The 19,022-nt window shown below is 42.6% G+C and overlaps 1 protein-coding gene across 1 annotated transcript in view; it reads right to left on the bottom strand.

Moving 5' to 3' along the window:
- ELP2 (elongator acetyltransferase complex subunit 2) overlaps positions 1–19,022 on the bottom strand; it is a 171,806-nt gene that overhangs the window by 80,262 nt on the left and 72,522 nt on the right. Inside the window, exon 11 of the mRNA XM_040353517.1 lies at positions 5,065–5,196. Coding sequence (XP_040209451.1) covers positions 5,065–5,196 — 132 coding nt within the window. The remainder of the gene's footprint in view (positions 1–5,064; positions 5,197–19,022) is intronic.

Below are 19,022 nucleotides of genomic sequence, written 5' to 3'. Positions count from 1 at the left end.
AAGAGTCAGAATAGGGAAAACTAGGGCCCAATCAAAAGTGACTGTGACCTCCACCTAAATTGTCAGTAGAGTCTAAGCGGAAGAGGCACCCTATCTTTGCTCTTGTAATCTGCCAATATGCAGTGCTTAACTACTTCAGCCCCGGACCATTTGGCTGGCCAAAGACCAGGCCACTTTTTGCGATTAGGCACTGTGTCACTTTAACTGACAATTGCATGGTCATGTGACGTGGCTCCCAAACAAATTTGACGTCCTTTTCCCCCCACAAGTAGAGCTTTCTTTTGGTGGTATTTGATCACCTCTGCGGTTTTTATTTTTTGCGCTGTAAACAAAAATATAGTGACAATTTTGAAAAAAATATGGCGGACACATCGGACATGTTTGACACCGTTTTGGGACCATTGTCATTTTTACAGTGATCAGTGCTAGAAAAATGCACCGATTACTATAAAAATTCCACTAGCAGGGAAAGGGTTAACACTAGGGGGCAAGGAAGGGGTTAACCTGTAGGGGGTGCTGAAGGGGTTAAGGGAGTGATTCCATTAGGGGACGTGGCTTGCTGCGACACATCACTAGGAAGAATGGGGAGATGTTGTGTTTACACTAACATCTCCCCGTTCTTCAGCTCTGTGATCCGATATCGCGGGAACACCGGCGGACATGGAGTCCGCAGGTCCTGCGGGCACAGTCACAGTGTCGCGAGAGCAGTGCGCGACCACACGCCCCGCAAATTTTAGGGGACGTATATATATATATATAGCCATTTGCGCAGCCGTGTCATTCTGTCGACGTATATCCTTGTGCGGTGGTCAGGAGGTGGTAAGGGACCAAGCCTCTTTCTAAGATTTGGTGTTTACAAGTTTAAAAAAAAAAAAACGAATTTTGCTAGGAAATTACTTAGAAACCCCAAACATTATATATTTTTTATTCTAACACGCTAGAGAATAATATGACGGTTGTTGCAATACTTTCTGTTACACCATATTTGTGCAGCGATCTTACAAGTACACTTTTTTGGGGAAAAATACACTTTTTTTAATTAAAAAATAAAGTCAACAGTAAAGTTAACCCATTGTTTTTATATTGTGAAAGATAATGTTATGCCGAGTAAATTTATACCCAACATGTCACGCTTCAAAATTGCACCCGCGCGTGGAATGGAGACAAACGTTTATACTTAAAAATCTCCATAGGTTACGTTTAAAAAAAAATTCTACAGGTTGCATGTTTTGAGTTAGAGGAGGTCTAGGGCTAGAATCTAACGATCCACATATGTCGTTTGAACACTGATTTTATATGTGTTCGCTTCTGCACGTGAGCTCGACGGGACGAGGCACTTTAAAAATGTATTTCTTTTTTTTCTCATTTTATTTTACCTTTTATTTTTACACTGTTCTTTAAAAAAAAAAATGGTGTCACTTTTATTCCTATTACAAGGAATGTAAACATCCCTTGTAATAGAATAAAAAGCATGACAAGACCTTAAAATATGAGATCTGGGTTCAAAGAGACCTCCGATCTCATATTTACACTAAAATGCAATAAAAAAAAAGTAATGTCATTTGAAAAAAAAAAAAAAAAAATTCTCTTTAAAGCGGAGCTCCACCCTAAAGTGGAACTCACGCTGATCGGAACCCGCCCCCCCTCCGGTGTCACATTTGACACCTTTCAGGGGGGAGGGGGGTGCAGATACCTGTCTAAAGGCAGGTATTTGCACCCACTTCCGGCCACACGTCTCGGGCAAAAGACGGGTTTTTCCAGACTTCCCGTCTGTCCCCCGTTGTGTGCTGGGAACACTCGGCTCCCAGCACACAGCGTGTGAGCCAATAGGGGAGCGCAGCGCGACTCGCACATGCGCCGTAGGGAACCGGGTAGTGAAGCCGGAGCGCTTCACTTCCTGGTTCCCTCACTGAGGATGGCGGGGGGAGCAGCAGAGAGACGAGCGATCGCTTGTCCTCTGCTGCGGACGGCGCTGGACTCCAGGACAGGTAAGTGTCCTAATATTTAAAGTCAGCAGCTGCAGTATTTGTAGCTGCTGGCTTTTAATATTTTTTTTTACTGGCACATCCGCTTTAAGACCCCTTTCACACTGAAGCGTTTTTGCGTTAAAAATAGTGCTATTAAAACGCTCATAAAACGCTCTCCATGCATCTCAATGGACCCTTTCACACACCTGCAAGCAGCATCTTTGAAGCAGCTTTTGGGCGCTGAAAAAAAAACGCTCCAAAAACGCCCCCTCCATTGAAATGAATTGAAAGCGCTATTTTAAATAAACTGACTCTACATATCTTTGGCTGCGAAACAAAGCTTATTGAATAAAACAGCCTTATTGATGTTAGAATGGCACACAGGACACCAACTCCTTGTTACCAAAACTAAACCAGATGTAAATGGCTTCAGCTGTGCTCTCCACCTGCAGAATTAAATCCCTCAGATGCATTTTTCCCCCTGGTGGACTTAATCGTTGAGGCAGTCTAATGCCACATACACACGATCCGAAAATCGGACGACAGATCGTCCGACTTTTTCTGTTTACTAGTCGCAAGTAGAAATTGAATAGGTTACTAAAGTCACGAAAATTCTCGTACGACAGAAAAAATAAAAATCAGGAGTGATGTCATGTGTTGTAATGTATTTGTGTTGTATTTTCGGACGACAACTGTACTGACCAAACAAAAAGGAAAATTTTTGTGCATGTCCGATAAAATAATATCGGATGAACTGTCAGGATCGGCTCACGGAAGCCCTGTACTAACGATCCGATTATCGGACGATTCTTCCTCTGATTACATTTTTCGTACGTTATGCAGATCGTGTGTACGTGGCATAAACGCCACAAACAGAAGCACAATGTCTTGGGTCCATTCACAAGGCAAATTGACACAGCATGTGATGAACATAAATCGGATATAACACACTCACAAACCCCAGTGGAGAAAAGCAGATCATCATACAGACGTCACATTTTCACCAAAACCACATTAGGAAACATAGTTGCTAACAAGTTTACTCTTAAAGCTGTTGTAACCCTAAAAGGAAAAAATAAATAAAAGTAAATTTGTCTCTTTCAATGTTGTAAAATACCTGGTGCTGTGCAGACCATGGTAAGCATGGCTGCTGATCCATGATACCATGGTCAGTTTATGCGTCTCCGTCGTCCCACTCTCTGCTACAAGTCTCTCCCTCCCTGCCCGTCAGCTCCAAAGCGGTGGTGCTGCGTTGTGGAGAGGGATGGGTGGTGCTGCGTTGTGGAGAGGGATGGGTGGTGCTGCGTTGTGGAGAGGGATGGGTGGTGCTAGGCGTGGGTGGTGCTGCGTTGTGGAGAGGGATGGGTGGTGCTAGGCGTGGGTGGTGCTGCGTTGTGGAGAGGTATGGGTGGTGTTGCGTTGTGGAGAGGGATGGGTGGTGCTAGGCGTGGGTGGTGCTGCGTTGTGGAGAGGGATGGGTGGTGCTGCGTTGTGGTAATGAAGATGATTGATTTGCAATGCATTGTGAAAATGAATGAGGATGAGAGTTACATTCTGAAGAGGATCTCCACGATGTACCTCTGATATACACCCAGAGTGATCCTCATCTATTTTCTCAATGCCAGCCTCAGCCAGGTTTCACTTTAAAAAGACATTAAATAAAGTCTGCAGGGGGGGCACAGTACAGTAGCACTTACCCTCCATACATGCTGGTATCTATCTGCATGCACCTGATAGGCTAGGTGCATGCTGATGAGATGACCATATGAAAAAATGGAAGGAAATGAGGCTAAAGAAATATACCAGAGACCGTAAATTTGGTCATGTGTAGTTGAGTCCCCAACTGCATATACAAAAACTATTCCAATCCAAGACGATTGAAAACAAGGAGGGACTATATAACCACAATGACTATACGGCTAATCAAGTAATATAAATGTTTTATTGAATGGTTTAAACCGGTTAGATTAATGGATACATACAGGAGGCTAAAACACCATAATAAAAACCTGAATATTTTCAATAACAGGTCTAAGATTACATACACACATGGACAGACATAACGAACAACAGTAAACACAGTCCGGACACCAGGTGATTAGGACGACAACTCCTCTCTCATTACGGGAACTCCCGTACAAAAGAGAAAGAGAAAGAGAAAGAGAAAGAGAAAGAGAAAAAGAGAAAGAGAAAAAGAAAAAGAGAGAAAAAGAGAAAAAGAGAGAAAGAGAAAAAGAGAAAGAGAAAAAGAGAAAAAGAGAAAGAGCTCCCAAACCCCCCTGAAAGCTCGAGCCAAGGAAAAGAAGGAAGGGGGAAGGAGGAGGAGAGGGAGAGCAGTCTAGCTGTAGCCGGAGGGCAGCCCAAGAGTTATGTACAGATTGTATAGAGTCAGTACGGAATTTAAGCTGTCAAAGTATACTTCATCATTGAAAGTTCTTCTAAATGTATAAAGATGATCAGATTGATTCAGCATCAGGGTCATAGGATACAGGAGGTCCTAACCTATGAATACAATACAATGATGAGATGACCAGCCAATCATTGAACAAGAGTGTAATACAAGCAGCCAGCAGGCTCCGCCTCAGCAGGAAAGAAGGACAGAGCTAGTGCTGGCCACGATCTCCTGCTGGGGGGAGTTACCAAGTCAGGCGGCAGATGCTTGTAATAGGCCAATGATTGTTTCTCTCTAATACAGCACGCCGAGGGAGGGGGTGGGTGCAATGCGATGCCAGTGATTCAATTCCATCAATTCTATAGTGGCCGTGCGGGTGGAGGATTCAGGAATACATTCTGCGGGAGCACTGGTCAGTACTGCAGGGCAGGCAGCCATGCGGGCTGTTGATTGTTATAGCCGCGAATCGGCCGTTTTTTTCACAATAATCAGCAAAATATCGGCCGACCTATCTATCTATCTATCTATATGCCAAACCACTGCTGAAATTTGATATTGCTGTTGTGTAAAAGGATTTTGTATGTAGGTGGAACATGTGTGTTGCTACATAGAAGCACCTTGAGCAGAGGTCCACTTGTAAGCAAAATGTAAAAAGAAATGTCAATTAAATTAGATGTCATATGTGCAAGACAAAGTTTATCTTACCTGCGCAGATGAATTCTGACACCACATGTGAAGAGCTCCATGAAACCCATGAGCAACAATCATTGACTTCTCAGGGCTAAATTGACATCCATAAAATCCCAGTGTATTGCCTCCAACTTCTCCAACACGGACCTTTACATTTAAGAGGAAATAAACATTACTGGGATTCTTAAGCAATTTTTAGCAGTAAAATCTGGTTCTCCAACCCCAAAAGTCAACAAGATGTGCAATCACAGCATACATTTGCCAAGTAGGTAATTATATGTAGTTCACTTATTTCTATGAGGAAATGGTCTTGAAGAAAAAAAACATAGTACAGTGATGAAAATAAGTATTTGAACACCCTGCTATTTTGCAAGTTCTCCCACTTGGAAATCATGGAGGGGTCTGAAATTGTTATTGTAGGTGCATGTCCACTGTGAGAGACATAATAAAAAAAAAAAATCCAGAAATCACAATGTATGATTTTTTTAACTATTTATTTGTATGATACAGCTGCAAATAAGTATTTGAACACCTGAGAAAATCAATGTTAATATTTGGTACAGTAGCCTTTGTTTGCAATTACAGAGGTCAAATGTTTCTTGTAGTTTTTCACCAGGTTTGCACACACTGGAGGAGGGATTTTGGCCCACTCCTCCACACAGATCTTCTCTAGATCAGTCAGGTTTCTGGGCTGTCGCTGAGAAGTTTGAGTTTGAGCTCCCTCCAAAAGATTCTCTATTGGGTTTAGGTCTGGAGACTGGCTAGGCCACGCCAGAACCTTGATATGCTTCTTACAGAGCCACTCCTTGGTTATCCTGGCTGTGTGCTTCGGGTCATTGTCATGTTGGAAGACCCAGCCTCGACCCATCTTCAAAGCTCTGAGGGAAGGAGGTTGTTGCCCAAAATCTCACAATACATGGCCCCCGGTCATCCTCTCCTTAATACAGTGCAGTCGCCCTGTCCCATGTGCAGAAAAACACCCCCCAAAGCATGATGCTACCACCCCCATGCTTCACAGTAGGGATGGTACTCATCATTCTTCTTCCTCCAAACACGGTTAGTGGAATTATGACCAAAAAGTTCTATTTTGGTCTCATCTGACCACATGACTTTCTCCAATGACTCCTCTGGATCATCCAAATGGTCATTGGCAAACTTAAGACGGGCCTTGACATGTGCTGGTTTAAGCAGGGGAACCTTCCGTGCCATGCATGATTTCAAACCATGACGTCTTAGTGTATTACCAACAGTAACCTTGGAAACGGTGGTCCCAGCTCTTTTCAGGTCATTGACCAGCTCCTCCCGTGTAGTCCTGGGCTGATTTCTCACCTTTCTTAGGATCATTGAGACCCCACGAGGTGAGATTTTGCATGGAGCCCCAGTCCGAGGGAGATTGACAGTCATGTTTAGCTTCTTCCATTTTCTAATGATTGCTCCAACAGTGGACCTTTTTTCACCAAGCTGCTTGGCAATTTCCCCGTAGCCCTTTCCAGCCTTGTGGAGGTGTACAATTTTGTCTCTAGTGTCTTTGGACAGCTCTTTGGTCTTGGCCATGTTAGTAGTTGGATTCTTACTGATTGTATGGGGTGGACAGGTGTCTTTATGCAGCTAATGACCTCAAACAGGTGCATCTAATTTAGGATACTAAATGGAGTGGAGGTGGACATTTTAAAGGCAGACTAACAGGTCTTTGAGGGTCAGAATTCTAGCTGATAGACAGGTGTTCAAATACTTATTTGCAGCTGTATCATACAAATAAATAGTTAAAAAATCATAAATTGTGATTTCTGGAATTTTTTTTTTTGATTATGTCTCTCACAGTGAACATGCACCTACGATGACAATTTCAGACCGCTCCATGATTTCCAAGTGGGAGAACTTGCAAAATAGCAGGGTGTTCAAATACTTATTTTCCTCACTGTAAATGTAGGCACTGTCCCATTACCTATTCGTAAAAAAAAAAAAAAAAAAAATTATAGTAAGTTTTGGGAGGGTGATCTTCAAGAAAACCTGTAATGTACAGGTAGAGAAGCTGCCGCTCCAGGTGAGCACACTGGCATAATCACTGTCCGCTCAGGAACCAATGGGTGCCGGCAATGCGCAGGATGTGCAAAGGAAGGAGAATATGGACAGCCGCACTCCAAATTCTTAAAAAGACGTGCCCTTTATTGGGTAAAGGAAAAATGCACTACAAGTACAAGCATGCAGTGGGATAAACAGCTGACGCGTTTCGCATTGGATATCAATGCTTAATCATAGCTGAATGTACCTGTGATGTACACTCAACTTCTTCTTCTTCAACTTGTATTATGACCTAAACACTCTAATGGAAAGCTCTGTGGTGCCCACAATCATACCAAACCCCAATATAGCACCACAATTAGCAAACAAGGCCTTTTAATTGGATTGTGAGAGAGTGGTGAAGCTCTAAAGTTGAGACCTGTTTCAAACTTGTGCAAGAGCTTGGGAGTTCCTCTGTCGTAAAGAAGAGGATTAGTAAACAACTTACTTGCCAGCTACAATGTTAGTTGTGTAACTTAGAAGTACATGAAGAGTTGTCAAGTTTGGAAAGGATAAAGGGATCCACTCCCAAAACAAGAACAGTCAAGCTCTATCCCATAAAAATAAGTGCACCCTGTTATCCTGTATTTTTAACCTTTCAATGCCTGGGCCATTTTTATTTTTTATTTTAGCAAACAGGATAAAGGCATATTTTAGGTCTGAAGATTACTTAAAATATCCAAAACATGTAAAAAAAAATTGAAAGCAAAGACCCTGTAGAACACCCTTCGGATATGGTAAGACTCTGCAAAGAAAAATCTAAAAGCCCAGAAAAAAGAAGAGCGAGTTTCTCCCATACAGCGAGCCAAAATGGCTGATGGAGCACCCCAGTTAGCAACCTTTCTCAAGGAGAAGAGGATCTGATTTTGGGGGGGAAGGTAGACCATAGTGGCCGGAGTCTGCTTTGCTGGATGGGCAGCTGAACGCTTCAGGAACCTTTGCTGGATGGGCAGCTGAACGCTTCAGGAGGCCAGGTAAAAGAGCCGACACTAGCACAGATTATGCCCACTATCAAGCAATGCCAAGCCTTACTCACAAGTGGGTTATATTTATAACAGCTGTGATTACTAGTCATCTGTGATCGGCTACAGCTAATCACATGGTACAAGGTGCTGGGATTGGCCCAGGTACAATGTGATAGCTCTGAACCAATAACAGCATCGCACTGCAGGAAAGAACAGCGGTTATGAAATTCATTCATAACAGCTTTGGGATCATTCTGCGGCGTGGACACAGCAGTCATGGGAGTGGTGTGCTGCGTGCCCCTAACCCAGAACAGGCTGGATGACATGTACGAGTTCACTTTCCCCGGTCTGCAATGTTAAGCTGCACTTATGCAATCGTTCAAGGCCCCGATTAATCTCCTCCATAGAAATAATCATTATCCCAGGGTGGGTGCAGGTATATTGAAATTATTCTATAAAAATATTTCAAAACTGTATTTGTAAATTGGCAGATCTGCCCCTCCCCAATTCTTCGAACGCACCCTTGTGGCAAAACTTGTAAATGTCAGAATTGTAATAATTTAATGCGAGTAGATGGGCGACCCAGAATCTTAAAATCAGGGTTCTGGATATATATCCATTTCCATATATGCAACCATTTCATGCAGTCACTATACAACTTGGATTGCGCGACATGTCATTACAAACAAGCAAGACTGAGAATCTTTTCATTATGATCACTCCAAAATTTATCTGCAGGTACTATTTGGCTCTATTATCCTTGCCCTCATTGAGGATGGAGAAAGTAAAGGCCCAATGGCAAACTAATATTCTCTACTTGGATGTAGCCATTTGGGAGGGTGGAATTAGGAACCAGATCACAGCTGCCATTTCACATAGAGAGAAACTAATTTAACTCCAATATCTAAATAAAATGCATTATACCCCTAGTAGACTATATATAAAATGGGAAAAATATCATCTTCAGAGTCATATTTTACATATGTTATGGGTGTGCCTACTATTGAGACACTTCTGGATTATTATTACTAGGTTTAGGGAGGAGAAGTGGTTTCTTCCAAATATTTGTACCCCAATCAGGGTTACCTGCCTGTAAACGTCTGTTAGGGCAGCGGCATCGCAAAAAAAAGAAAAAGGCTGTTGTCCGACTTTGGAACTTGTATGCGCCGTTCTAAAGCTAGCTAAATATATTAGGCTATGTTTGGAGCGACGGCGCAGTGGTATTGCGTGACATCATGGTGCACGGCATGTCGGGCGTGCATAAAAAGTAGGCCGATGCGCCATTTTCCCCCAACTGCCATTTCTATCGCAGGAGAGGGAGGGAAGGATGCACTTCCTAGCTGGGCCTCCCGGTCACAAATGTTACCTGCCTCTGCTGCAGTGTCTGCTCTGCTGACTGACTCCTGGACCCCGACTGTGCCCAAAAGGCAGTGAATTGATTTGGTATGTAAGCATGTTATTATAAGAGGCATAATGAATGAATGAATGAATGAATGAATATGGGGGCATAATGAATGATGAAAATGCCAGAATGGTCAGACATGGATGGAGCAGCACTGTGGGATACAAAAAGGGAAATAAATATACATGCAATGAAGCAGCACTACTGGTGACAGAAAAAAATAATACATGGAATGCATTTTGGAACAGAACAACAGGGAGCAAAGAAATAGCATGCATGCTTGTTTGTGTTTTGCCCTCAGTAGTGATGTACCAATATGCATGCATTTATCATTTTTTATTAATTTTTTTGCTCCCAGTAGTACTGCTTCATGTGCATACCATGCATATGGAGAGCAGCACTATAGCGGCAAAAAAATAAAAAGATATTTAAGTTATTTAATGCATATGGAGCAGCACTGGTGGTTGAATAATGAATGAATGAAATTAGTCTATAGAGGCACTGACTGCAATGGAGCACAGACAGCTCTACAATCATGTTTGTTTTTTCTTCTTCTCCCACTTTGTGCTGTTAGGTTGGTTCTGGACTTCCAATCACACCACTGCTTTAACCAGCCTGTTGCACCACTGCCACCAATACCTTGCCTACCACCCTACTTGGATCACTTAAAGCTTTGCCAAACAAAAGGTCAGCTGTTGCCAGTGCCACTACAAGTACCGCCTGCCTGCTTTAACTCCTGAAGCATTCCCTTTGGATTCACCATACAGCAAGCAAATACACAATTTGTTTTGTGGTGCGCTTTTTAAATTAATTATTTGCTATGGTCTCAGGTTCAGTTTTCTCTCCTAGAGTCTGTACTTCCAATCACGCCACTGGTATTGACTTGCTTGTTCCACCACTGCCGCCAACGCCTTGCCTGCTGCCCTCCTTGGATCACATGAACTGCACAAAACAAGCGCAAGTACCGCCTGGCTGCTACAACTCCTGAAGAATTCTCTTTGGATTCATCATACAGCTGTATCATACCAGTAAGCAAATATACAATTTGTTGTGGTGTGATTTTCTAGAAAGTATCTGCTATAGTCTCAGGTTTGCTTTCCTCCGTTTGCCTTATTGTGCAGTTCTCTTGGACTCAGAATCATGTCTCCGCTATTGATCAGCCACTGGCAATGCCTTCGGCTCCCTCCGATTAGAACTCCTTTCTCTAGTAAGTATGTCATTTTAGGAAGCCAGTGTTTTTTGAATGTCTGCTTTATTTATGTGTTGGAGAACTTGGGAGCGGTCAGTGAGGACACAGCAATCTGATTTTGTTTTCTTCCCCAAACAGTCAATGACATATTGGAGGTGCCAGCTGTATGGCTCTGCAGCCACCACCAGATTAGAGAACCTGATCATCTAAACAGTAGGTGGTTACTTTTAATATTGATACACCACACACACACACTTAGTCTTTGCAGCATATTGAATGGCAAGTAAGCAACACAGACAACATGATTTTTTTTTTTTTTTTTTTTTTTTAAACTTCACATGCGATGCATGTCTAACTGCAGCCAATATATTTTCATAAGATCAGTTTTTATTAACACCTATTGCTTTCCTGACATTCATCATGTTACAACCAAAAACGTAAATGTATTTTATTGGGATTTTATGTGATAGACCAACACAAAGTGGCAAATAATTGTGAAGTGGAAGAGAAATAAACGGTTTTCAACATTTTTTACAAATAAATATCTGAAAAGTGTGGCGTGTATTTGTATTAAGCTCACCTGAGTCAATACTTTGTAGAACCCAATGACAAAGCTCCGAGGGGTGGAGTGAAACACGTTGGACAGCGGCCTGGTGGGAGCCCAGGCTGAGGTTGTCTCATACCACCATAGGACTTCATGGATGTGTGGCGCCAGGGATCTTTCTTCTCTTCCTTCCCCTGAGCCAATACTTTCACTGCAAGTCTTTTTGGGTATGTCTATACTAGCTTTGCACATCTGGTAAAGTGATATTTTTGCCTATTCTTCTTCGCAAAATATCTCAAACTCTGTCAGATTGGATGGAGAGCGTCTGAACAGCAATTTTTAAATCTTTCCACAGATTCTCAATTTGATTTAGGGTCGTTGTCCTGCTGGAAGGCGAACCTCCGCCCCAGTCTTAAGTCTTTTGCCGATTCTAGCAGGCTTTCTTCTTAGATTGCCCTGTATTTTGGCTCCATCCATCTTTCCATCAACCAGCATTCCTGTCCCTGCTGAAAAAAAGCATCCCTACAACAAGATGCTGCAACCACCATGTGTTCAGGGTGATGTGCAGTGCTTGTTTTCTGCCAAAACGATACATTTTGGTCTAATCTGACCAGAGCGCTTTCTTCCAATTGTTTGCCGTTGTCCCCCAGATGGCTTCTAGCAAACTGCAAACAGGACTTCTTCTGGCTCTCTTTCAATAATGGCTTTTTTCTTGCCACTCTTCCATACAGGCCAGATTGGTGGAGTGCACGACTAATAGTTGTTCCATGGACAGATTCTCCCACCTGAGCTGTGGATTTCTGCATGCCTTGTGGCTACTTCTCTGATTAATGCTCTCCTTGCCCGGTCTGTCAGTTTAGGACGGCCATGTCTTGGTAGGTTTGCAGTTGTGCCATGCTCTTTCCATTTTCGGATGATGGATTGAACAAGTGCTCCGTGAGATGTTCAAAGCTTGGAATATTTTTTTTTTTTTTTTATAGCCTAACCCTGGTTTAAAAACTTCTCCACAACTTTATCCCTTACCTGTCTGGTGTGTTTTTTGGCCTTCATTATGCTGTTTGTTCACCAAGATTCTCTAACAGAACTCTGAGGGCTTCACAGAACAGCTGTATTTATACAGATATTAAATTACACACAGGACGACACTATGTATTAATTAGGTGACTTCTGAAGGAAATTGGTGCCACTAGATTTTAGTTAGGGATATCATAATAAAGGGGGCTAAATACAAATGCACGCCACACTTTTCAAATATTTATTTGTAAAAAATATTGAAAACCATTTATCATTTCCCTTCCACCTTGTGTTGGTCTATCACATAAAATCCCAATAAAGAGTCATTTTACCACGGCAGGTCGGCTCCCCTGCACGAGAGCCCGTAGCTATACGTCGGCTCTCGCGCAGGCCACTAGGGGCGTTACAGAGTGGGGACCGGGAGCTGTGTGTGTGTAAACACACAGCTCCCGGTCCTGTCAGGGAGAGAAATGCTGATCTTCTGTTCATACAATGTATGAACAGAAGATCGGTCATTTCCCCTAGTGCGGCCACCCCCCTACAGTTAGAACACACCCAGGGAACATACTTAACCCCATTCACTGCCAGTGGCATTTTTATAGTAATCCAATGCATTTGTATAGCACTGATTGCTATAAAAATGCCAATGGTCCCAAAAATGTGTCAAAGTGTCCGAAGTGTCTGCCATAATGTCGCAGTACCGAAAAATAAAAATTACTAGTAAAAAAAAAATAATAAAAATGCCATAAAAATACCCCCTATATTGTAAACGCTATAACTTTTGCGCAAACCAATCAATAGACACTTAGTGTTTTGTTTTTTTTTTTTACAAAAAATATGTAGAAGAATACGTATCGGCCTAAACTGAGGAAAAAATATGTTTTTTTTATATATTTTTGAGGGATATTTATTATAGCAAAAAGTAAAAAATATTCATTTTTTTCCAAATTGTCGCTCTTTTTGTTTATAGCGCAAAAACGAAAAACCGCAGAGGTGATCTAATACCACCAAAAGAAAGCTCTATTTGTGGGGGAAAAAAGGACACCAATTTTGTTTGGGAGCCACGACGCATGACCGCACAATTGTCAGTTAAAGTGATGCAGTGCCGAATCGCAAAAAGTGCTCTGGTCTTTGACCAGCAATATGGTCCGGGGGTTAAGTGGTTAAAACTGTACTTTGTAGAGAATAATGCCCCAGAGATTTCTGCGGGAACCCTCTGGGAGGCACACAAGACAGTGATACGTGGCCAATGTATATCAGTCTAAATGGCCTGGAAGACAAATACCAGGCAACTGAGACAGCAGACTGCACAGCGACTTTGAATCTAGACTTACAGCCTCACCCTCAATCCATCACTTGAGAGGAATTATACGACCACGGGTCGTTCTCAAAAGTATAGATATAGGCAAGGTTGAAAAAGCCCTACTTTACCAGCAGAGGCCCTATAGTCTCCCAACTCTCCGATCACTGTAGAGGAGCTTTTCAGAGACTTTGAAGCCTCTCCCAAATAACAAGGCCCTGGGCCCTGATGGCCTACCGTATAAATCCCACGGGACATGTCGATTTCACACCTTACACTCATACCCAAACCTGATAAAGACCACACATTGTGTGGGAATTATAGACCCATAGCTTTACTGTACTCATACCTGAAATTTTTTACGAAACTACTATTCCTTCGAGTAAATGAGGTCCTTCCCTCCTTGATCCTTAAGGATCAGGTGGGCTTTGTCCCAGGGCATCTGGCAGGAGACAACACCAGAAGAGTCATCAATTTAATAGACATCATTAATAAGCAAAAAGATGAAGTGCTGTTGCTCAGCTTAGATGCTGAAAAAGTCATTGATAGGTTTAGCTGGCCTTTTAGGTTCTCCGCCCTTGAATATCTGGGATTTCAGGGTCCATTCCTCGGGGCGATTTGGCACCTATACGCAACTCCATCCGCCTCGATTAAAAACACCTTTTGCAGCATCTACCTCCTTTTCCCATTTTGAATGGAACTAGCCAAGGTTGCCCGCTTTCTCCGTTACTTTTAGCTGTGTGTATCAAACCTCAGGAGGCCCAGATACGACAGGACCCCAACATCAGCGGTATAATGGTTAGAGGTTGCAAATTTAAAGTTTCATTGTTTGCGGATGATGTACTCCTAACGTGACAGCATGCGACTCTCCCTAATTTTCATAAACTCCTGGGTCCCTATCGCATACAAGGTTAACCTTGCTAAATCAGAAGCCCTCCCAATCAACTTACCTCCCTCGGAAGTGCATTGTCTTTCGGATAATTTTACATATATGTGGAAATCCCATGCCATTAAATATTTGGGGGTGTATCTTACAAATCCCTATATCAGGGATATGCAATTAGCGGACCTCCAGCTGTTGCAAAACTACAAGTCCCATCATGCCTCTGACTGGGTGTCATGCTTGTGGCTGTCAGAGTCTTGCTATGCCTCATGGGAATCGTAGTTCTGCAACATCTGGAGGTCCGCTAATTGCATATCCCCGCCCTATATGATGCAAACTTCAGACCCCTATTCGTGTCTATAAGGTCCCTTTTGACTAAATGGAGACATTACCCAATATCTTGGTTAGACACATTGCCTCAGTTAAAATGACCATATTACCTAAACTCTTTCAGTGCTTTCCGACTCTCCCAGTGCCCATCCCATCTGCTCAGCTCAGAAAACTTTTGACTGACCTCCTAAATTTCACGTGGAATTAAAAACACTGAATAGCCCTCTTTCATTATGGACACTTGGTGAACCCAGTGACTAGGGTCTTATTACCCTTCGATGAACTCGGAACAAAGCATGAGCTCCCCTGTAGTGCCTCTTTTGGCTACCTCCAAATTTGGCACTATGCACTTACCATCACCCCAACCCTCCTATTGTCCAAGCCATCCCCATCCGAATGCTTAAACGTATCAGGCCTCTCACAGAAAGGACTGACTTCAGACATACTGTATATAAAACTCTTAAACTCTTATGATATGGTCTCTCAGGGGAAAACGGATACATTTGCAGATGGAAGGAACATCTCGGAGAGGAATTATCCCTTGAACAATGGTTCACTATAAGGTCTTGGGCGGCCAAGAGCAAGAGCTCTATGTGCATGCTCTATAAAGAGAACACATTATAAGGTGCTCTTCTATTGGTACCGGATACCATCTCGCCTACACGATATATACCCATTGGCCTTGGATCACTGATGGAAATGTCTCCAGGACCGGGGGACGTTATTCCACATCTACTGGAACTGCCCATCCCTCCAACCTTACTGGCTTTCGGTCCAAGGACTGCTTCACCAGCTGTTTGAGGCAGATAGCCCTCTCTTTTTATTGGGCCGCCACCCCCCCCCCCCCCCCCAAATTACCCAGTTCAGCCAAAAAATTGTCCGCACATATATTACAGGTGGCTAGATGTCTAGTGGCCCTTTACTGGAAACAACGAAACCCCCCTGACACCATCTGATCTTTATGCCAGAATCAAGGATGTGGAGGTTATGGAGTCCATGTCGGCTCGACTAATTGACCAGGTGGACCGACATACGGCAACATGGGAGCCTTGGTGTCAGCGGATAGACTGTCTTTGACTCCCAAGAACCGCCCCCACCCCCGCCCTGTACACTGTAAGTACTCAGAGCCCAGGGTGGATGGGCCCAGGAGAGACGAGCCCAGCCGATTGGTGCTTTCTTACATCTTTTCCCCTTTTTGCCTTCCCTTCCCTTCCCCTTGTCTCTTCTTTCTCTGGAAAAGCAGACCACACAATTATAAATTACAGAATATGCTAATAGAATGTCTGACAGAGAAGCACTCACTGTTATTTCTCCAGCAATATGTTCTGCTGTTCTATAGAGCTGTAACCTAGCTAACTATGCCATCCTGATGTATGAAGGTCGCCTATGCTCTCTCCAGAGTTGTCCATTACCACTTCTCTCCTCCCTCAATTGTGTTTTACACCTTTGTATTGAAAATACTGAAACCTAAATAAAAATGGTCAATTATTAAATTTTTGTTGGTTACGTTTTTGGTTGTAAGATGAAAAAAAATGGAAAATTTCAAAGGGGTGTGAATACTTTTTCATGGTACTGTAGTTAACCACTTACCGACCGCCACACAAACATTTACATCGGTAGAATGGCACGGACAGGCAAATGGGCGAACATTTACGTCCCTTTAAATTTGCCACCGCTTGGTCACACGCCAGCGGCACGCGCATGACCCTGCAGTGAGCTCCGTGATCGTGCCTGCGAACTCCATGTCCGCCGGTGTCCCACGATCTGGTCATGGAGCTGAAGAACGGGGAAATGTCAGTGTGAACACAACATCTCCCCGTTCTTTCTAATGACAGGTCACTGATCGTCTGCTCCCTCTCATCGGGAGCAGCGATCAGTGACTTGTCATTCGTAGCCATGTCCCTAACAGTTAAAATCACTCCCTATGACACAATTAACACCTTCTTAGGCCCCTAGTGATTAACCCCCTTCACAGTTAGGGACATTAACACAGTAAATCGGTGCATTTTTATAGCACTGATTGCTGCATAAATGGTCCCAAAATAGCGCCAAAAGTGTCCCATGTGTCTGCCATAATGGTTGCAGTCAAAAAAAAAAAAAAAAAAAAAAAAAAAAAACACGCTGATCGCCACCATTACTAGTAAAATAAACAAACAATGCCATAAAACTATCGCCTATTTTGTAGACGCTACAACTTTTGTGCAAACCAAGCGCTTATTGCGATTTTTTTACCAAAAATATGTACTGTAGAAGAATATGTATCGGCCTAAACTGAGGGAAAAAAAATAGTTTTTTTTTTCTCAATATATTTTTTGGGGATATTTATTTTTAGCAAAAAGTAAATATTGCTTTTTTCTCAAAATTGTCGCTCTATTTTTGTTTATAGCGCAAAAAATAAATACTGCAGAGGTGATCTATTCGTAGGAAAAAAAATACGTCAGTTTTGTTTGGGAGCCATGTCGCACGACCACTCAATTGTCAGTTAAAGCGACGCAGTACCGAATCGTAAAAAGGGGTTCTGGTCTTTGGCCAGCCAAATGGTCTGGGGCTGAAGTGGTTAAAAGGTAAATCTAAAGGAAATTGTACAAGAAAATGTTATAAATGTATGGCCACTTTTACACTGTGTGCAGTGCAGATCCACGTTGCATATAGAACTTCTGCCAAAATAATTATGAAATTTAGGCATTTTCAGGCTCATGGCAACATATCTGCAGTTCAAATACTGGTTATCAGCAGATGAGGATTCAAAACAAAATGCCTGTGGTGTAAAAAATGATGCTGCAAATTACAAACACAAGTCTTTTGCTGCAGCTAGGAAAGCCAACCCTGGAATTGTTACGTTTGCTAAACAAATCACTGCATAAGAAGTCTTGGCTCACAAAAGAAAAACTTTTGGAATCAATTTGAAAATTGTTAATTTTATTGCCAAAAAAATCTGCCACCGTTTGTTGGATGCCCCTACTATTAGCATGACTGACTGGTCTCCAGACTTCAAAATAGCAAAATCCCTCGGTTGTAAGCATACCAAAAGGGTCCATGCTAATGAAAAACAGTATTGGCAAGTGCAATAAAGAGGTGTTGTGTCAAAAACTTGCACATTGTCACTTTTCAATACTGATTGATGAAATTACAGCTGCATGGATCACTGAAGGCATTACTCAGTTTTCTATTTTATGCTAAAAAATCTTTATCTCTGAAATAGAAAAAGGAGGTAAATCCTCCCAAGATCCAATTCTGAATAGATCTTCTAGATCGGGGTGTCAAACTCAATTTTATTGTGGGCCGCATTAGCATCATGATTGCCCTCAAAAGGGCCAGTTGTAGCTGTAAGATTAGATGTCCAGCACATCTCTTCCCATTACATTATATGTTAAAAGCCAACCCACCATCAGAAGTTGAGTCCCCCACTCTCCCTTACATCACAGTGCACCCCCCTTTCCTTCTGCTGCTGCTGGGAAGAAGCTGAATGCATTGCTTTAAAGCAGAAAGTATAGGGTCTGGAGCAGTAGAATACTAACAAAGCAAACACAATTGCCTTTAACGCTCTCCAATTGGAGGACCTTGAAGCTTCTGTCCTAGTCCAGCTGCCCTGTGCCATTTTTCCCATCCAGCAAGCTCCCCAGCCCTAAGGACGGACATCCGTCATTATCCTCATCTTATTTGGAAAGGACCATAGAAATGCCGACCGACAAAATAGTTTGATTCCTCCACCACCAAAGGCTTCTCTTTACTCTGGTGGGAATCTTTACAAAAAAGGTATCCAAGGATTCCACCTGGTTGTCCCAAACATTCAAAAGAAAAAAAGTTGAAACAGCCTGAAATTCAGTCTTGCCTGTTGAATGGCTAGTATGGTTGAAGGTAAAGTTCCTAAAGCCAACACTATCTTCCTTTTGAACAAGGGATGGTTGGACTGCAGCATAGCCACCACACTTTGCACCTCATCTCTCTCTTGTCTTCTGGCAGTAAGATTTGCTGTTCCACGGAACTGATCTAATATCCTAGAAAGAGTACTTCCTGATTAGGGTCTAGATTTGTTTCTTGAACATTTACAATCTATCTTATTGACTCTATATGGCTGAGAGCCTTGATTAAAATTACCTTCCAATTTCTCCTACAAAAGGTGCAAAGAAAGAGATTGTCGAGATACGTGATCACTGTGATCCCCCACAGCTGAAGAGAGGCTAATGCCGCGTACACACGATCATTTTTCGGCATGAAAAAAAAAAAATTTTCAGCATGTCCAAAAAACGAAGTTTTCCAACTTCATCATTAAAAACGACGTTGC

This window comes from Rana temporaria, chromosome 5, assembly GCF_905171775.1.
Source record: "Rana temporaria chromosome 5, aRanTem1.1, whole genome shotgun sequence".
In the NCBI taxonomy this organism is placed as follows: domain Eukaryota; kingdom Metazoa; phylum Chordata; class Amphibia; order Anura; family Ranidae; genus Rana; species Rana temporaria.
This window is presented reverse-complemented; position numbering and strand designations above follow the sequence as displayed.